Below are 20810 nucleotides of genomic sequence, written 5' to 3'. Positions count from 1 at the left end.
CCCTAATCAAGCAGTAGCATGCACTAACTTGGCTGTCCCACTTGGCAGAAATGCTTGACAGTGTTCAGTAAGAAAATCTGGCAAGGCAGCTAGAAAATATAAAAGTAAAACCTTGTAAAGGAAAGCAACATTCCCCAGGAGGTCTCTCAGCATACTAGTAGGAGAACCATCGTGCTTCATGGGTGACAACTCCAGGTTGGTATTTGAAACATGTCATGCTGCCAGAAAGTTCTTTCACAGGTTATTGTTTTATATCCCCAAATGGCTATGATTGATACCACACTCATTTGTGTCTATAAAGAAAACAATACTGAGCTACCTTAGATCTGGATTGCTTCCCCCCCCCCCACCCGGCCCCTTACATTATCCATTGATTCATTTATTCATTCAACAAACACCACAGTAGAAATACAGTGGTGAACAACACGCTGACCTCCTGCATTCGTGGAGTTTAAGTTCTCTCTTATAATCAATCACCAGTGCTGTGTTCCCCTTTATAAATGTGGACAACCAGACTGGCTGCTTGGGAAGACAACTTCAAGGTCAGCAAGTGAAAAATCTTTTGTTTTACAGATTTAAACTGATGCTGAGAAAGATGTCTGGCTTGTTCCACCAACTAGTAAGGTACCATGGGGTGAGTTCTGGAACCCAGGCCCCTCCCCTCCTCTTGTGTGCTCCTCTTGTGTGCTCCTTAGGAGTCCATCTGTCTCAGCCAGGGGACCCAAGCGGAGGGAGGTCCTGAGAAGTGACAAGGATGCTGGGTGGAGGGGACAAAACACTGTCTCCTTCCTGTCCCTGGCCTGTGAGCCTGCACACAGGCAGGGCTTTCTTTCCTTGAAAAGAATCTCAGCCTCAACTGGCCTTAGCAGCAGGTTAGGGCAAAGACAGAGACAGGGTCGTGCTCAGCGCTGGCGGTGCTGGGGGTGGTGGGAGAGAAGGGCAGGCCAGGGCACTCGCCTATTGTGGGTCTGGATTGGATGCTTCCACTCATTCATTTCCTTTTAATTAACCCGCATTCCTGGAGGAGAAATATTTATGTTGGCTCCCATAGAGGCAATCTGCGGACTGGAAAGAAGGGGGAAGAAAGCCGGCCTTAGCAAAACAATATCTCTAAAGAGCTCAAGAAGAGAAAATAAGAGAACAAAATGCCATTAAAATAGCCTTCTACCCCCACCGGAGTCAATGAAAACTTCATTTCACATGCTAATCCCCCACTCCGCCCCCTTCCCTTCTCACAACACCTTTCCGAAAGTGTTTGGGAAAAGTCTTCGCAGTCAGTACACAGCTCCCCGCAGCTCAGACTTCTCCTTGTGTTAGTTCAGGGCCCCAAGTGGGGCTCTCGCTCCAGCAGCGGCTTTTTTCTCCCCCCCTTTAATTTAAACAAAGACTTCAGAGTTCATCAACCTCCCACTGAAATTCACAGCTGCTGAACAAACTAATCCCCTCTCCCGGCCTTTCTTCCCCTCAATGGGCTCTTGGCTTCAAAGACACTTTGGGAAAGGACTTTGCTGGGGCTCACACTGCTTCATCAATAGAAGTTAGTGCAAGTATTATCTGAAGAGCAAGTGGCTTTACAAACAAATACTGCCTAACAATCCCTTCCTCCCAAACACACACATCTAGCCTGCAGACATGATGGGATCTACAACAGGATTAGAGATCATACCCCTGGCTTCACACCCAGCCCCTTTGTGTAGCTGAGCTCAGCCCTGACATGGTGTGAGGAAAACCCTGGAGCTGAATGTCAGGCATGGATGGAGACACACACACACCTACATACACACACACACAAAGTGGTGTGGGGAAAACCCTGGAACTGAATGTCAGGCACAGATGGAGACACACACACACACATATGAAGTGGTGTGGGGAAAACCCTGGAGCTGAATGTCAGGCACAGATAGAGACGGAGACATACACACACACACCCCCCTCCAAGTGGCCATAAATGCTGCAAGGAGAGAGCCTAATTCAGTGCCACCTCCTTTCTTCAACTCTGACTTCCTATCTGTCCCCAAGCCGCTCCCCTGCCTTACTGAGGTACAGGGAGCAAGAACAAAGGACTGGGAAGACAGGTAAGAGCAAAATAGGACCCAGAGGAGATAATAATTGGGAGATGACTGGGAAAACCAAACTAAAGCAGCTTTATTACACATAAAGTACATCAGGGCTTCAGTGCAGAGTCCAACCATGAAAGTGCAGCCAGAGAGAGAAGGCAGCCCTGAGATGTGTGGGGGTGGGGAAGAAGGGCCTCCAAGCCTTGAAGAAGAGTGCCAGAAGAGTCTTTCATTAATATCGCTCCTATTCCAGAACCAGGCTTCTAATCACAGAATGAATGGGTCTAGATCTTGCCTGGGCCAGGACTCAGGCAGGCTGAGTCAGGAGCTGCTCCCCACGGGCAGTGGTCCCTCTGCTCCTATCCCATAGCTTAAGACAGCTCTCAGCAAAAGGCAGTGCACCCCTTCCACCCTCCACCTCACCTAGTTCACCCTTAACAATGCTGGCAGAGGAGAAGTCCCTTCTTAAAAGGGCCCGAGTTCCTTTTCTTGGTTCTGCTCAGCACCTATCACTCATGTCTAGGATTTGTTGAAAGGGTGAGCAGCGGTCAACTCTACCCCAGTCTCTGGGGCTCAGAGAAGTATGGAAACATGAAGTGAGAGGCAAGGAGAAGGTAAAGTCAGGCTCATAGTCAGGCTCCACAGAAGGGAAAAGACAAAAGACCCACACGATGGGTTCGGCAGAGGTAGACTTGAAAAAATGATCCTGCTCACCCTCTCAGAAACCACTTGAGAGAAGGCACCCTGTTGAAGTATAGTTTTAGGGAAAGTGAAGGAGAACAGGCTGAGCGAGCCCTGGGCAGATCCCAGAGGGCCAGGCATAAAGGGGTAGAGAGCAGGCACTCTGCTAGTTCAGAGCCAAGCCTACAGCATCATATACCTGGCAGCAAGGGAGGAAGGCAGGGAAAAACAAACAGAATCTGTTCCAAAATTCCCTTCCTGCAGGAAGGAATTAAGTAACAGTAAAAGTGGTCTCCTGGCAAGAGGAGCTGCCTGGTTTAGACGTGCAGCTTATGAGCAATGGTGAGGACAGACTTCAGGACAGGCATGAAGCTGGAGACCTCACTGAAGCTGCTGCAGCCCACCACCTGGGCATGTACCACGAGGCCCTGCTCAGAGCTTCCTGCGTCCACACATCGGGCAATCTCATGGAGCCCGGCCAGCACAGGAGGCAAGAGCTGTGAAGGGATTGGCCCAGAGTTAGTAAACCCAACTCCACCCCTACCCTGGAGGCATGGAAGGGAGAAGCGAGGACTCCCTTCTGGCGTTCTGGAGCCCAGTCCAGGCAACATGTCTATATTCTGTAGGGAACCCAAGGTCAGTGGGGCTTATGGGAAGGGACACTACATGCCCGTTGGCCATGGGTGGGGGTGGAAAAGCAGGAGCCAGAGGAGCACCACTGAGTGTACTTACTGTCCCCTCACAGAGCTTGTCATACAGACATTCTAGACGTTGCGCAGCTTCATCTAGCTTCCGTTTTGTCTTCTGCAGGGAGGGAAATGGATTCTAATTCCAGCCCCTAAGCCTAATACTACACAGGACCGTAAAGAATCATGGTACCTTAGAGCTAGAATGGCTCAATGCTCTTTCTTTCATTTGACAGAGGACAAAATGGAGACCTGAAGAGGGTAAGTGACTTGCTCTAGCTGACTCAGCCAGGAATGAATGGCAGGTCTCCTCACTACTGGTCTCACCCTCCTTCCAGTACTCCCTGCTGCCTTTCCAAGAGCTAAGTCTCGGTGCTGTTGGGTCCTGCTACCAAGGAGCTAAACTCCAGACCAGACAAGTCCTCCCCAACTCCACACCGACAATATCAAATAAGTATAAGCTACAGACAGCATGTCCAGGGACAGTAAGAAGATTCACACAAGGAACTAGTGTTACAGTTAAGGGATCCTGGGACCAGCTGGGGTCGGAAGGGAGCATCATGGGGAAGGTTCAGACTCACTAAGTCAGTGGCAGACAGGGAGCAGCGCTGCAGAAGTGCCTCAAAACTGATCTTCAAGGACTGGTGTTCAGGGGGCTGCTCCTTCCTGTCCATCTTCTCCAGTGGCCATGGACATTGCTGAGGAGAGAGCAGGGAGACAGGAGACATAGGCAAGCTGTCCTGCTTATGGCTCTCCTCAGGACTAGTCCTCGGTGACTTGGGGTCATGCTGCTACCACTGGAGCAGAGCTGGGGAGGGGCATCCCCCTTCTCTGCAGTAGGGACACTTGGTATCTGCCTCCCACCCCATCTCTTTCAGCCCAGAGTCTGCCTCCAACTTGAGGAATGAAGCCATCTTCCATGCTCCCTGCTTTTCTACACCCAAGAAAAGAAGGTTTCCAAGAGGAAGGAAAACACATCATTCCTGTCAGCTGCCGGCTGAGTTCTCGTGGGGCTCCGGGGGAAGCATGACTCACATTGGGGACAGCGGGTTGTGAGGAAAGGACCCCTCAAGGCTCAGGGGCGAGGCACATAACTGGAGCAGTAATTGGTGCTGGGGGCATAAATGTCTCTGGCAACTAAAGAGAGAGAAAAGAAAGGCACATGAGTCTAAGCTGAAAGACCCCTTCCACCCTGCTTTGAAGGAGTAGCAGAAACTATGAATGAACACGGGCACAGAACAGTGAGTGGGGAACCTAGAAGTCAGAAGATGGAAAGAAGGAAAAGAGGAGGTGGCTGAGGGGAGAAGAGTGAGTGGGGAGAGAGAGGGGACAGAGTGCCCGTCTGAGAATGGGAAGGACGAGGCTGCTTCTGTAAGGAACTAGAGCGTGGCTCGTTGGTGAATGTATGAGGGTTGAGTGGGGAGAGATGTATTCACCTTTTTCCTCTGGAGGTTTCCCTTGGGCATTGGAGCATTTTTCAAGGAATCCTGAGGTCCTGCATAGTATAAACATAGGGGTATTCATGGGCATGACCAGAAACACTGAAATTTTTCGTCTGAAGATCAGTAAAATTATTTTAGTTGGAGTCTTCCACACACACCCTCTGCAGACCAGCCACACTCTCAGGGTTGACATTCCTAACCCTAGTTCACTGGGTTGAGGAAAGAGACTCCCAGAGTGGTAGTAGGGAGGGGAGGAGAGGGAGGCCATGGGAGAAGACTGACCTAGGTGAGGAGTCAAGATGCCAGTGGTTGGGAGGACACCAGCGCATGGAGTGCCTGGCCCTCCTGGAGGGTGGGCCGCAGGGAAGCTGACAGGAGGGGCTGGTGGCTGGGAGCTCATAGGGCTGAAGCCTGGCGCTCTCACAGGAAGCAGAGGGAGCACTGGAGGAGCCCCAGGCAGGGGGACAGAGCCAGGCTGCATAATGTCTGGGGGTGCTGTGGGTGGAGCCAGAAGAGGCCATGTTCCAGGGAATCCCACAGGGTTAGGAGCTTGCGCCTTTTGCCCTCGTAGCAGCTGAGGCTGAGATAAAGCTGAAAAGGGACAGAGAAGAGATTCAGACCACATCAGAGAGGAATCACGGAGGAATAAAAACAAAACTATAATAATAATAAATAATACAAGTGTATGTGAAGTGAAGTGAAGTTGCTCAGTTGTGTCCGACTCTTTGCGACCCCATGGACTGTAGCCTCCCAGGCTCCTCCGTCCATGGGATTTTCCAAGCAAGAGTACTGGAGTGGGTTGCCATTTCCTTCTCCAGGGGATCTTCCCAACTCAGGGATTGAACCCGGGTCTCCCACATTGCAGGCAGACTCTTTCTCCTCTAAGCCACCAGGGAAGGGGCATAAGTGTATGGAGATCTACCATTTACAAACTACTTTTAACTATATTCCTTATTTGACCCTCAAAACAATCCTGTGGGGTTGAAATGACCAATATAACAATCACTCTCAATTTTCAAAAGAAACAAAGTGGCTAGGTATAGTGCCCAAAGTACAAAGCCAAGTACTGACAGTATTAAGAATTCAGACTCCAAGCTCCTCTCACTAGATGGACATATTACTTCCCAAATCCATGCCAGCCATGCCAGCTGTTTTTCTCTGTGCTCTGGCTAGACAGATCTCCACTCAGTTGGTCACTCACCAGGCCTTACCCCAGGGCCCAGAGGCAAAGGCTGTTCTTCCTGGACCCCAGATGGCCTATAGTCACTTGTATTCTGCATTCTGGAGCCCTGATAAGGGCTAGGATGGGAAGGTATCAAGGACATCATTAGTGATGACTGAGGCATTCTGGAACCCTGATAAGGGCTAGGATGGGAAGGTGTCAAGGACATCATCAGTGATGACTGAGGTGTAAAAATCCTTGGCCTTGGAGGTAGAATTGGAACCTGTAGGAAGAGACAAAAGGATCAGCATCTTGGAAAGGAAAAGAAAGTACTAAGTAACTGAAAATGGAAAAACAACAGGGAAAATGAAACCAAAGGCTAACTTTTAAAAAAAATCAACAAAATTGATAAATCTTTATAAAGACTGACAAAGATAAAGAGAGAAGACACAATTCATCAAGATAAGAGGACAAAGCAGGGAATACTCCAACAGACCTTGCATCCATGAAAGAGATGATAAGGAATGTTACAAATAACTTTACAAATAATTTGACAACTTAGAAAAATGGACCAATTCCTCAAGAACCACAAACTACCAAAACTCTGCCAAAATTAAACCAAACACCTGAATGTTCTATAACTATTAAAGGAATTAAATTTGTAATTAAAAACCTCCTCCCACTCCCTTCCCCAAAAAGTTTATAGGTAGACCTAGACAGTTTCACTGGAGAAATTTTACCAAACATTCAAAGAATTGACACAAAGGTTCCATAATCTCTTCTAGAGTATAGAAGGACCATTTCCTAATTTACTTTATGAGGTCAGTACTACTCTGACACCAACACCACAAAACAAAACTACAGATCAATAGTTCTCATAAACTTAGGCACAAAAATCCTCAGCAAAATTTTAGTAAATCAAATCCAACAATGTATATAAAAATAATATACCACAACCAAATAGGATTTATTCCTGGTCATGGAATATATATCATGATATATTTAAAAATCAATCAACGCAATCCACCATATCAGAAGAAAAATCATTTGATCATACAAAATGATGCAGAAAAAACATCTGATAAAATTCAGCATTGATTCATGATTCAATACACCAGGAAAAGAAGGAATTTCCTTAGCTTCACAAACAGCATATACAAAAACCTAGAGCTACTATTATTCTTGGTGTTGAAAGACTGAATGTTCTCCCTCTAAGACTGGAAGCAAGGTTAAGGTGTTCATACTCACCATTCTCATTTTAATACTACAAAAAAGCAAGAGAAATTAAAGGCATGTAATCTGGGTAAAAAGGAAGAGGGATAGCCTTTTTAATAAATGATTCTGGATATCCATTGGCAAAAAAAATAAACCTTGACTCAAATTTCACACTTACACAAAAATTAACCCAAAGTGGAACATGAACTTAAAACATAAAACTACTTCTAGAAAAAAAGAGTAGGAAATTTAGGGGACCTTGTACAGGCTAACAGTTCTTTGACTTGACATGAAAAGCATGAACCATAGAAAGAAAACTTTATAAATTGGACCTTATAAAATTATTATTTTTTTTGCTCTGTGAAGGACTATTAAAAAGATGAAAAGAAAAATTCTTACATAGTTATACACACACACACACGAGGACATGTAAAACCAGTGAAATGTGTGGATAATACTAATGTCAATTTCCTGGCCTTGCTATTGTATTGTGGTTGTCTGAGATACTGACATGGGATGTGGTGGGCCTGTTATGCATGAGACTTTCCAGTACATTTCATTGTGTCTTCTTGTGAATCTATAATTATTTCAAAATAGAAAAGAAAGAGGAAGGTTGGGGAGGGAGGGAAAGAAAATGAACAAGTAGGAAAATACAAGGAGGTTGAGCAGAGGGAGGGACAAAAATGAGGGTGGAAATTAAAAGATGGGACAGGATAAATCATCAGAATTTTCCTGCCTAATATCTTTATCTACAGTCTCCCTGGATTTTGCTCCCCTCTGGTAGGCTCCTGGTCTCATAAATTAACAGCATCCTATCCATCTGGGCACTGTCCTCTACACCATCATCAGTTTCTGTCAATTCTACCTACTAAATATCTCAAATCCAACCTCACTTTCTAGTTTTAGATCATTTCATTCCTTCATCATCTCCCACTATGCTCCTAACCGTCTCTAGCCTTGTCCTTCCTAGACACATAGCTAATCCTTCCTCTGCATAAGACCACTCAATAGCTCCAGAATGCCTTCAGGGTCAAGTTTAAACTCTTGAACATAGAAATGCCAGGTCTCTCCTGATCTAACTATACATACTGTTACCCCAGCCTCACTAACTCATTCCACTGCCACAAACACCTGCTTTGTAACCTCATTAAAATGTTAGTCATTCCTCAAACAGGCTTTGCTTACTTTCCCTTTACTGCCTTAGCAGATGCCATTCCCTCTGCCTGAAATAACCTTACTTCTCTCTTCCTTTGCTTAAATAACTTTTAATCTTTAAGACTCAGTTCAAATATCAGTAAATTGCTTTCTGTGTAATCTCAGGGCTCTTTGATCATATCCCAATCAGGGCATTTATGAATTTTACTGTAGTTAATTTTTACATATCTATCTTTTCACTAGACTATGAGCAAATTAAGGGCAAGGATCATGGTTTGTATACTTTTCTGTTTGAAGCACCTAGCAGTTGTTCAATAAATAGCTATTTAAAAATAACTGAATCTATGCTTTATGAAGATAGGAATTTTCATCATTTTTTTCATTAATATTCCAATCATGCCTGGTACTTGCTGCTGCTGCTAAGTCGCTTCAGTCGTGTCCGACTCTGTGCGACCCCATAGACGGCAGCCCACCAGGCTCCCCCGTCCCTGGGATTCTCCAGGCAAGAACTCTGGAGTGGGTTGCCAGTTCCTTCTCCAATGCATGAAAGTGAAAAGTGAAAGTGAAGTCGCTCAGTTGTGTCCGACTCTTAGCGACCCCATGGACTGCAGCCTACCAGGCTCCTCCATCCTTGGTAGACATTTAATAGGTATTTTTGAATGACTGAACAAGTAGGGTCTTACCTGGTGAGAAGACTGGAATTTCAGTCTGGGAGAGGATGTCTCTTGAGAGTAGGGGGTAGCTCCCACGACAACCCGGGGAAAAGGGAAAGGGGGAGACTGCTGGCCCAAGACACCAGAACCCTGGGCATGAAAAAGTCGATCTCTCAGCTGCTGAACTGATGGCTATAAAAGTTACAATAATGAAAGACTGTGTTAAGTAAAATTAAAACAAGCACACATCCTCTCTTACAAGCCTAGCCCCACATAGCTTTCAAACCTCAGCTGACCCTCCACATTTTAGCCATCTCAGAGAACTCAAAAGGTCTCTAACCCCTGCCAAACTGACATCTGCTTTACTAGTTATTTCTCTTTGAAGGTCCAACTCAACTGTTTTAAACCATTGAGAAGCCTTCTTCGGCTTCTCCAGACAAAGCCAGCCCGTTGCCTGTGAAGTTCCACAATGCTTAGTATAAGCTTCTGTTATGGCAGGATAAATTATTGACATCTGGTTTTCCTCCAAGAGACTATGAACTTCCTGAAGGACTAGGTCTTATTTATCCTGGGAGCTTTAGCATTCAGCATAGTGTCTGTAACACAGAAGTGCTCAGCCAGTGTTAAGATGACTGAAAGAAATGGTTTGCTCTCTCCACATGCTCCCACTCACCTGAGCACAGTCACTGGGTAGGTAGCTCATGGCAGTGGCCAGGCGGCCCTGGGCTGCCAGGAGGTTGGCATACTGAGTGATTCTGTAGGTTGTGGCAGGGCCTGGGCTCACCCCATCAGGACCACGCAGTAGCTTCAAGCTCCTGTTAAGGACCATCACTTTCTCCATCAGGTCCTGGAGGGACAAAGAAAAGGGAGTCAGTCCTCTTCAAATCACACCCTGCTCTCTTAGCTCAGGCAGCTCAACCAAGGACTTCCCTGCTATGGATAGCAGGTGATGATATATGATATGTAAGAGACGCGACAGCCAGAGAAAGGCCACTTGGCTTCACCTCCCAAGCTGTTTGGGTCTTGCACTCTTGTACATTTCTGCCTCTTCATTTTGGATTATTTACCTTTTATGCTAATACATCTCAATTTCAGATTCTGTTATCCTTTTATTTCATGTGTGACTCTGTCTCCCCGTGACTGTGATCACCATCTTCTCTGGGCACCCACAGAGTATCTGGTACAACTTAGATTTAGAGGACTTTTCATAGACGCTAATAGAAGGCCCAAACTCAGCATTATTCAAACACAGAGTAAACTTATATACCCAAACCTAAAGTGGGAAAAAATTATGAAGTTAATATCTAAGCAGCCGCTACTCAATCTTCCTTGACTGAGGAGGGAAGATGACAGCTTATCCATGGAAAAGGTCCCAGACTTTGAGGGCCCTTCCCTCTTCCTTAAAACTCCTGATTCCAGCCTGGATACCTAGAAGACTTGCCTCTGATGTCCCTGCAATCTCCACTGCTAGCCTCTCCTGAAGGCCTGGTATGGAGGGACCAGGGCCCTGAAGTGAAGGGGTACCTGTAAAGCCGTGGGGGATGAAGCCGGCTGGCATTTTGCCCAGCACTCCACCAGCCGCTCCACACTCCCTGAGCACACGTAACAGAGTCTGGCTTCAGAGGTGAGTGCCCAGCCACTCTCCTGCTCCATACGAGTTCCCAGCCTGTCTGCAGAGAGATAGAAGCTTCTTAAAATGGCACAGCTTCCCTGTGCTTCTTCTCCTTCTCCTGTTTGAAAACAGGTGGGGGACCATGAGCTATGGGACAAGTAGCCACAGTGGCTTTAAGACAACACTGGGGCTAATCCTGCTCTGCAGTGAAGGGGAAAGCTTTTGCACTGAGATCTGACAAGAAAAAGTAAAAGAGGACAATAAACGCCCTCCACAGAAAGTAGAAATGCACTCTAGTCCCTGATGACATGGCTTGGCCTCCCAGAGTTCAGGCTGCACCTCTGTCTCCTCCCTCAGTGTGTCCACTGACTCCATGCTAGAGTCACACCACTCCATCCTGGAGCCAAGGGCCACCTACCACAGAGCTCGGGGAATTTCTCTGGCTCTGAGTATGTCAGCAGCAAGGCCAGAGCCTCTCTCCAGTTCTTCAGGCTACAGGCACACACCATGTCTTCCCAATTCTTCTGTATAATGCAGGCTAGCAGCTGTAATGAGCAGTGAAGGAAGCAGGCCATCAGCTGTTCATGCAGCATAGGCAGCAGGAGTGACACACAGGGATGCGCTGAGAAAAGCCCCTGCTAAGCAGCCTTCCTATTTGACCACTGACTAGGGGCTCAGGGTAAGGTAAGGGTGGTTGGAGTAGGAGGAAAGAGAGGCAGATTCTCTAAATGCCAGTCCCGTAGTGTGGACAGCCACTTGACAAGGTCCAAGTAATCCCCTCCTCCTCCTCTCTGCATGGTGGGCAGTTACCGGGGCGATTCTGGTTTTCTTCTTGGCCAAGTAGCGCTCCTGTGCTTACTTCAGCAGATCTGCACCTCCAGCCTCGGCCAGGATGATGGCATCAGCAAAGCGCTCTTCCGTCAGACACAGCTCCACGGTAGGGCCCAGTTCTCCAAGCAGGAGAGCCTGGCTCAGGAGTCCCTCTGTGTCTGCAGGCAGAGCATCCCCTCTGCATCAGCCTGCCCTCAGACCAGCGCTTTCTGTCCCCACCTCCTGTACCCTGCCTCCCTGAGTCTCCCTCACCCCAAACTCCCAAGATTCATTCCTTCATAACAAAATGCAGGGGGGTATCCAGGGGTGCCCAGGTCCAGTGGTAAATCTCTAAGGACAGAACCCAAGCCAAGGGAGGGACTCGTGGCAGCATCACAGGTGTGCCGTGTGTTTGCTCAACAAGAAGAGGGTCACAGTTCTTTAAGCAGGAAGACAGAAGGATGAAGAAAATACCTTGGTAGAAGGCCTTCTGTATGAAGGACCCATCCATGAAAATCTTCAGCCAGAGAGAGCTCTGACTGGTACAGGACCACCTAGCATTTGTGATCACGAGGGGAAGCAGGAAGCCGGGGACAAGAAGGCAGTGTCTTCAAGTCTCGAGAACTCTGAGCCCAGCTACCCCCACACAGAGGGTTCCTCTCCCTCAGGGTCAGGGTACCTTCTGTGATGGGGATCTCCCACAGAGTCATGTTTTGAGGGATCAGCTCATCAAAGAAGGCTGAGGAGGCTGAAGCTTCCCAAGTAGTATGTTTGGAGGTCTGTACAAAGAAGGACAAAAGTGGCTACTTGGGAAATGAGCCTAGAAGACAGAGTTGGCTTAGTCGCTCTCTCTGAGAGTGCTATTAAGAGTTGCCCCTTCAATAGAAACAGAAGCAAAAATAAACAAATGGGACGTAATCAAACTTGCAAGCTTTTGCACAGCAAAGAAAAACAAAAGACAATATACAGAATGGGAGAAAATATTTACAAACGATGTGACTGACAAGGGCTTAATTTCCAAAATATACAAAACAGCTCATACAATTCAACAACAACAAAAAACAACCCAACTGAAAAATGGGCAGACAACCTAAACAGATATTTTTCCAAAGAAGACATACAAATGGTCAACAGGCACATGAAAAGATGCTCAATTATTGAGAGGTGGAAATCAAAACTACAGTGAGATATTACCTTACACTAATCAGAATGGCCATCATTAAAACGTCTACAAATAAATGCTGGAGAGGGTGTGGAAAAAAGGGAACCCTCCTACACTGTTGGTGGGAATGTAAGCTGGTGTAGCCAAAACAGTATGGAGGTTCCTTAAAAAACTAGAGTTTCCATATGATCCAGCAATCCCTCTCCTGAGCATATATATATGGACAAAACTATAATTCAAAAAGATACATGCATCCCTATGTTCACAGCAGCACTATTCACAACAGCCAAGACAGGAAACAACCTAAATGTTCACTGACAGACAAATGGACAAGGAGGATGTGATACATACACAGTGGAATACTACTCAGCCATAAAAAATGAAATAATGCCATTTGCAGCAAGATGAAGAAAGACAAATACCATATGATATCATTTATATGTGAAATCTAAAATATGACACAAATGAACTTCTCTATGAAACAGAAACAGACTCATGGACATAGAGAACAGACTTGTGGTTGCCAAGGGGGAGGGAGGTGAAGAAGAGATGGAGTGGGAGTGTGGGATTAGCAGATGCGAACTAATGTACATAGAATGGATAAACAAGGTTCTACTGTACAGCACGGGGAATTATATTCAGTATCTTGTGATAAACCATAATGGAAAAGAATATAAAAAGGAATGCATATATATACAAAACTAAATCACTTTGTAGTACTGCAGAAATTAACACAACATTGTAAATCAACAATATTTCAATTAAAAAAAAAAAACAAGTTGGCCCTTAATGAGTAAAGCTAAAAGAATAACCAGGTAAAGTTTGGGAAGTGTTATACTTCATGGTTAAAAGAGCTCCACTCCTAGCTCCAAACCTTATGGGTTCTGTGTCTCCCCCTGGTTCAAAATGAGTGAGGAGTTTGAAAACTTCCACAGAAATTGAGCACTTATTGAGAGCAAAGTGAAGGAAGGGCTAGGAAGGGGAAGATTCCCTAAGGGCAGGTTTTCCATGCTACCCTAGATGGGGCTGGCTGGGCTCCTTCCATACCTGTATGGAGAAGGCCTGTTGTCTGTTACTGCTGAGGTCATCTCCCTTGGACTGAGGGCTCTCACCCATCCTCAAATCACTCCTCAACCATGTGGCCACCTGCAGGGAGAAACATATGAATACCGCTCTTCCCAACACAAGATCAAATAAATATTAAGCTTTTCTTCCCACCTTCATACTCCACCAACTGGACTTACTAAGATCTTTGTACTATTTTCCTGGGAAACAGAATAACTCCAGGAGGTAAAATGCTCATATATACATTATTGAAGCCCAGTAAGAGGTATTCTGAGATGGTTTCCACCAGCAGGATTCTCTTTTTCTGCAACAAACATGTATTTCTGATGTGAAAGCAGCTTACCTTCTTCTGAAGTTCATCTTTACTGTATCCTAATAGCTTCAGGAATTTCATTCTGGAGTCCTTCTCTAAAGTCACCTAGGAGCCACAGAACACAGGAGGGTCCATTAAATGAATGTGAATGACTCTCTCCTGCACCAGTTGGACATCTGTGCTAGTGTACCCTCAAATGTAGCTCTACCAGAAGTGCCCCCTGAGGCCAACACCATCTCTCCCCTCTTTACGGCAGACTTGATTCCTGTGGGGTTATGGCTAGATGTGTTAACAAACCTTTTCTCCCTTCTGCATGAGAACTGGACCTTCAAGTTGACTTCCTAGATCTATCACGCTGGTAACCTGATAAGAGTAAAATGTCAGCTATGTTTCTAGGCAACACTGCTTGTGACTGGTAAATTGCATCTGGACTGGTACTATATAAATTATAAATAATTGATGTGGACACCATGCTATGGGCTTCCCTGATAGCAAGGACTCTTGTACTAAACAAATCCCTTGCAGGAACCCTAGAAGCTATGCTTCTGGAGTTCATAAAAGAGATACTGGCCCTTGTGGGACTGAGGCTTCTAAGCCAGGGCAGCTAACACACCAGCTTGATGTATATCTCATCTTCTTGCACCTGAGTTGTCTTCTGAGGAGCTGAAGGGAAGAACTCTAAGCTGCTGCATGGACTGCAACAAGGACTCCCACAGAAGAGAACCACTTGATGCAGTCTCGTGAATCTAAATGGCTAGGTGAGATGACTCCTAAGTAGAAGTTGCATGGATGTGGCAAACAGTAAGCTTACCTACTCATGTTCGACATACTGAGGGCCAAGGTTTCCTGAAGCCCTATCGTAATGGGTTAGCTGACCTGGGCCCTTCATTTATTCCACACTGAACCATAATCTTTCGCAAAGTCTCTCAGGGACCCCTCCTTCTTCTATGTTCTTCTAGAAATGCTTATCCACACTCAGCTTTAGAACTGTTATGATAGACAGCTCTTGCATAGCTTTAAATCAGACTCCCCTCTGTCCTATGGGTGACAGTGCCTCCTTTGTTCAGCAGAGTAAAGGCTGAACTCTTGATTATTCCCTCTACCCTTTCTCACTCCATCATTCCTGGAGCTATTACCTGTATCTTGCTTATAACAAAAGCATTATTTCTTACTATCTTCCTCCCACATCTTTTTCTAGCTTCACTCTACAGTTGATCTTTCTCATATTCTTTTCCTCTTCTCAGACTTCTGGTGTCTACCTTCATAAAGTTCTAGTATGTCTGAAGCACAGACTCCGATTTCTTCTCAAAATCCGCAGAACAAGACCTGTACTCTTTTGCATTCTACTTTATAATCCCAAAGATCTGATTAATCCTCTCACTGCCTGTCCAGTTGCTTCTCCTTCTTCCTTCAGCTCTCTCATGAGCTCACTTCCTTTGATCAGTAAAGCACTCCTCCTCGTGTCATAAACAACCTGAAATTGGATTGACGCTGGAACTGAAGCCATGCTTCCAGAGTAGAGTGGGACTTGAGCCTGCCACAGTGACTTGCCTTGGGTTACCTGAAAAAACTCAAAGCCTTCCAGCTGATCTTCTTCCCTTCCTTTCTTCTCCATTCCCATCACCTAAACTGCCCCATGGCATGGCACTGGAAAAGCCTTCACCTTGGCTCTGGTAAAGTACCCAGGACATAAGCAATAGTAGAAAAAAGGCCAATGTCATTTGTATTCCTCAGTTTCCCTAGCTATAGAGAGTCTCTAAGCCTCTGGTAAAATGAAGATTTTGTTCCCAGGATGGGTGCTGTATAGGAAAAAAACCCAGCAGGGTTAGGCCTCTGTAATCTGGGCCATAGGGTGGTTGTTGACAGACGGTGGGGTATCTGGCTTTGGGGAGACACTTCTGAGCAGCCAGCCTTCAGGCTTCCTACCTTCAGGAACTGCCAGAGCATCTTTTCACTTTGCAGTGATGCTTGCTGGATCTTGTTCTGACAGTAATTCAGGAGATTTCCTGATCCCAGGGCCTCCTTCAGCTCAGCTGACTGTGTCAGGAACTCAGGTTCTGTGGTGACCTGACAGATAAAGACTAGGTGGAGGCGAGGCTGTGGCACTTGATGGACAGGGGTGCTGGGGAGGCCAAAGGTCACCAGCTTGCCCCCAAACTGATAAAGAAAAACAAGAAGGGTAGGGCAAAAATTAACACCAAGTCAGGATTACAGGGGAGGCTATCTATTGGTCAACCCTAAAAGATAGGAAAGCAGTAAAAAAAAAAAAAACTCCTGGGGGTGGAAAGAATCAAGAATTGAGTAGTGAATGTGCCCACATCCCAAAACCACCCTTGCACTTTCAGCACCATTAACTTAAAGGGTACAGTCCATGGTACTCATCCTTTCCTCACCTGTTCTGGTACCATCATTCTCCTAGAGTTTTATGACAGTTATCACTATCCCAGGTAGGGGGCTTCCCTGGTGTCTCAGACGGTAAAGCGTCTGCCTGCAATGCGGGAGACCGGGTTCGATCCCTGGGTTGGGAAGGTCCCCTGGAGAAGGAAATGGCAACCCATTCCAGTACTCTTGCCTGGAAAATCCCATGGATGGAGGAGCCTGGTAGACTACAGTCCATGGGGTCGCAAAGAATTGGACACAACTGATAGTTATCACTTGGAGAAGGCAATGGCACCCCACTCCAGTACTCTTGCCTGGAAAATCCCATGGACGGAGGAGCCTAGTAGGCTACAGTCCATGGGGTCGCTAAGAGTCGGACATGACTGAGCGACTTCACTTTCACTTTACCCTTTCACGCACTGGAGAAGGAAATGGCAACCCACTCCAGTATTCTTGCCTGGAGAATCCCAGGGACGGCGGAGCCTGGTGGGCTGCCGTCTATGGGGTCGCACAGAGTCGGACACGACTGAAGCGACTTAGCAGCAGATAGTTATCACTATCCCAGGTAACTCTGGACTAAACTCCTTGTCATTATCACAGTCTTTTTACCCACTGTAGCTGAGCAACAATAAAATTTTCCCCCTTCTTGTTCAGTGTCTCCCATTCCCTGTGCTAGCATTTTCCTCCTCCATTCCAAGCCCTATACTACCACCCTTTTCCCACAGCCATCCAGGAGCTTGTATTGGTTTCACAAGGCCACAGGAGAGAGTTTAAGCTCCTCTGCCTATAATGCACAAAATCTTTCAAAATCAGGACCAGACCTGCCTCTCCAGCACCGTTCTCTCTGTTCATTCATGTGATCACTCTGTGTCTCCAAAGTGCCCAGTACATCCCTGCTTCTATGCCTTCATCCACCACAACACTCCCACCTGAGCATCCTTCTCACCAAATTAGGTACTTTATTATATAAAGCACCTGGCACAAAAGCAGAGCCCAGGCAAGTTCCTCTACTCCAGCATTTCTTCACCTCGGCTGCACATTAAAACCACCTGGGGAGTTATCCAAAGTCACCAGGCTGTACCCCAGACAAAAAAATCAGAAGCTCTGGAGGTGGTACCCAGGCACTGGTAATTTTTTTAAAGTTCTTCAGTTTATTCCAATTGCAGTCATGCTAGACAACTACTGCTCTACTCCCCAACCATTCACTACTCTCTCTCTTTCATGAGTGCTTCTAGCCAGAATTCTTCTCCTTACTCTTACAGCACAAAATCTACACTACAGATCAGTGCTAAACACAGCTCTCTTTAATTTCTGATTTGTATAATACTCAATAGTTTTACAAACTGCTTATATGTATTCTTTTTTGAATGCTGGATGGCATGGACTATTTGCTAACCTCTGTTCTCCTAGGGCAGGAGAGGTGGGGGGTATCAAGTTCTCTACCCTCTTCCTCCTGTTCTTCCTAAGGAGAGATTTCTATTTCTCCTTGGCCCTACTCCCTAGCTGAGTCTCAGACACAGACAGAGGGACTGAGGGTTAAGAGGGGATGTTGGTGGGAGGCATGCAGGAAAATCCTTCCCTCTGCTGTCCCCCACTGGGAGAAGGGTTGCGTTTGGAATGTGAGAACAGTACAATAAACATTGTTTAGGGTAGTGCCCCTCATCCCCCATAAATTGTCACCCTGCTTATTTAACTTCTATGCAGAGTACATCATTCGAAATGCTGGGCTGGATGAATCACAAACCGGAATCAAGATTCCTGAGAGAAATATCAACAGCTTCAGAAATGCAGATGATACCACTCTAATGGCAGAAAGTGAAGAGGAACTAAAGAGCCTCTTGGTGAGAGTGAAAGAAGAGAGTGCCAAAGCTGACTTAAAATGCAACACTCAAAAAACTAAGCTCATGGCATCTGGTTCCATCACATCATGGCAAAGAGAAGGGAAAAAAAGTGGAAACAGTGACAGATTTTATTTCTTGGGCTCTAAAATCACTGTGGATGGTGACTGCAGCCACAAAATTAAAAGACGCTTGCTTGTTGGAAGGAAACCTATGACAAACCTAGACAGAGTATTAAAAAGCAGAAACATCACTTTGCCAATAAAAGTCCATGTAGTCAAAGCTATGGTTTTCCAGTAGCCATGTACAGATGTGAGAATTGGACCATAAAGAAGGCTAAGCACTGAAGAATTGATGCTTTCCAATTATGGTGCCAGAGAAGACTCTTGAGAGTCCCTTGGACTGCAAGGAGATTAAACCAGTCAATCTTAAAGAAAGTCAACCCTGAATATTCACTGGAAGGACTGATGCCAAAGCTCCAATGCTTTGGCCACCTGATGCAAAGAGCCAACTCATTGGAAAGACCCTGATGCTGGGAAAGACTGATGGCAGAAGGAGAAGGCGGCGACAGAGGATGAGATGGTTGGATGGCATCACTGACTCAATGGACATGAGTTTGAGCAAACTCCGGGAGACAGTGGAGGACAGAGGAGCGCCTGGCGTGCTACAGTCCATGGGGTTGCAAAGAGTCTGACATGACTTAGCAACTGAACAACAAGAACAACCCCCATCCCCAACCATCCCTGGAGGTAAATGGGACTCTGTGTACATTTGGCCTTGAGTCTATAAGGCAATGGCAGTGGGGAGGGTCAAAGGTTTTGAGCAGGGGAGAGGAGATTTACATTCTTTCTCCTCGGCTTTCTATTCATTCCGTTCTTGCTTTGTATTCTTACCATGCCTGGACTCACTATCAGTCCAAGTATGCAGGAAAATCAGATGGAATGGCAGGCAGTTCTCCATAAGTGAGAGTTCAAAAGCAATCAATTCTTTTAGACAGGACTGGCACTGCAAGCAGGGTGAAGGGGTTGAGAAGAAAGCTTAGCAAATTGCTGCTTGAGCAATAAAATGGGACCTGATCTGAGACTCAGGCAGTGAGAATAAACTTATAATACAGAGCTCCATGCTGGGGACACAGTAGGCTATACACACACACTACACTTACAGCAAATGAAACACCTGCTGGCCTCCTCATCCATTTGGGGGTTTTTTTCAGGGGAGGTATCAGTGATGCTTGGGCCACTTGCTTTGGCACCTGCAATGGTGGGAGAGGCTGGCCTTTGCTGAAGGAAGAAGAGATCTGGGGACAAAAGGACACCTGCATCACCAGTGTGGAGTGGTGGCTTAGCCAGGAACTCTACCTACAAAGTCCATTTTGGGAGGGATCCTTGAGATACCCAATCTGGCCCACAAAAATCAGGACTCGCATATTTCAGGGGGCTGGTAGTAAGGATGGGATGCTCATGCAGCAGGCTCCTGGAAAGCCAACTGCATCCAATGTCTACAGTGAACTGTGACTCAAAATGTATCTATAGGAGACAGAGAGGTAAGTTCATTCTTCAAAAGTGGAGGGTCCCAGCATGGAAGTCCAATTCCCCTGAAATACCACAAGGAACATCCAAGAACAAGAGTCAAAGTAAAGGCCTCCTTTGTATTAGGCAGGAACTGACATCCCTCCAGGAGGATGGACACTGGTGTAAAGGTTCACAAACCTGGGATTCCCGAACCCAGGGCCCTAGTCTCCCAAGTCTTCAGTAGTCCCCACTTCTTCCCAGGCTTATGTCCTTTGTTCTCCCACTGAACAGAGACAGTCCCTTCCCTCCAGCATTTTCCACCAAGCCCTTCAAACCTTGTCAGCCTGTCTCATCTGCTGGACTTCCCAGCTCCTACCCACCACAGAGTATAAATTGATCCAGCCATCAAAGGAGGCAGCAGAGAACACCAAAGGGTCCCCAGGGCACCACTGCACATCAAAGCACCAGCTGCTCAGCGTGGGTAGTTTATACACCACCTATTGTGAGGGAACATAACCAAGAGGGAAACCCTGACTTAGGTAAGGCAACTAGAGCACAGAGGTGCAGCTGGGACTGCCCTACCATCCCAGCATACCCACAGAAAGGCCAGCCTACCTCACTGCTCCCCAGGTTCCAACACAAGATCTGGTTGTCCTTGGCACTACTGAGAAGCAGCTCAGCATCAGCCTGACTCCACAACACTGACAGGATCCCCCTAAAAAGGAAAGGAAAGAGGAACTAACATTTGTTGAATGCCTACTATGAGTAGTGTGCCTTATGTATCTTGGGTAAATGTCATCCCCTTAAAATAAGCAGTGTGGCTTCATTTTACAAATGAGGAAGATGAGGCTTGGGAAGAAATTGAGGAACTTGCAGCAGTCATGCAGCCAGAACCCAAGTCAAATTTCAGAGTGTGGGCATGATGTGCTATAACTGCTCTGCCACCCACAGGTCCCTGCAGGATGGCCTGCTTCTCTTCCCTGATTGTAGGGTGGGTAGAAATTCTGAATCAGCATGAATCAGGGAAGCACCCATTCCTATGGGTGCTTTTAGCCCAGGAGAGTAGTGA

The 20810-nt window shown here is 46.4% G+C and overlaps 1 protein-coding gene across 1 annotated transcript in view; it reads right to left on the bottom strand.

Annotated features, from left to right (window-relative positions):
• Positions 1 to 2121: 2121 nt before the first annotated feature.
• SEC31B (SEC31 homolog B, COPII component) overlaps positions 2122 to 20810 on the bottom strand; it is a 30950-nt gene continuing 12261 nt past the window's right edge. Inside the window, 20 exon segments of the mRNA XM_081548383.1 lie at positions 2122 to 3235; positions 3471 to 3542; positions 4006 to 4111; positions 4404 to 4561; positions 4861 to 4919; positions 5149 to 5457; positions 6068 to 6147; positions 6205 to 6311; positions 9082 to 9243; positions 9725 to 9898; positions 10576 to 10721; positions 11082 to 11208; positions 11474 to 11652; positions 12153 to 12252; positions 13683 to 13781; positions 14044 to 14118; positions 15940 to 16170; positions 19393 to 19527; positions 20077 to 20238; positions 20357 to 20456. Of these exon segments, the coding sequence (XP_081404509.1) occupies positions 3056 to 3235; positions 3471 to 3542; positions 4006 to 4111; positions 4404 to 4561; positions 4861 to 4919; positions 5149 to 5457; positions 6068 to 6147; positions 6205 to 6311; positions 9082 to 9243; positions 9725 to 9898; positions 10576 to 10721; positions 11082 to 11208; positions 11474 to 11652; positions 12153 to 12252; positions 13683 to 13781; positions 14044 to 14118; positions 15940 to 16170; positions 19393 to 19527; positions 20077 to 20238; positions 20357 to 20456 (2761 nt within the window). The 3' untranslated portion in view covers positions 2122 to 3055.

The sequence above is a fragment of the Giraffa tippelskirchi genome, chromosome 2 (genome assembly GCF_054371585.1).
Source record: "Giraffa tippelskirchi isolate mGirTip1 chromosome 2, T2T-mGirTip1v1.2.pri, whole genome shotgun sequence".
Classification (NCBI taxonomy): Eukaryota; Metazoa; Chordata; class Mammalia; order Artiodactyla; family Giraffidae; genus Giraffa; species Giraffa tippelskirchi.
Note: the sequence above shows the minus strand (reverse complement) of the source record. Positions and strands in the feature narration are given on the sequence as shown.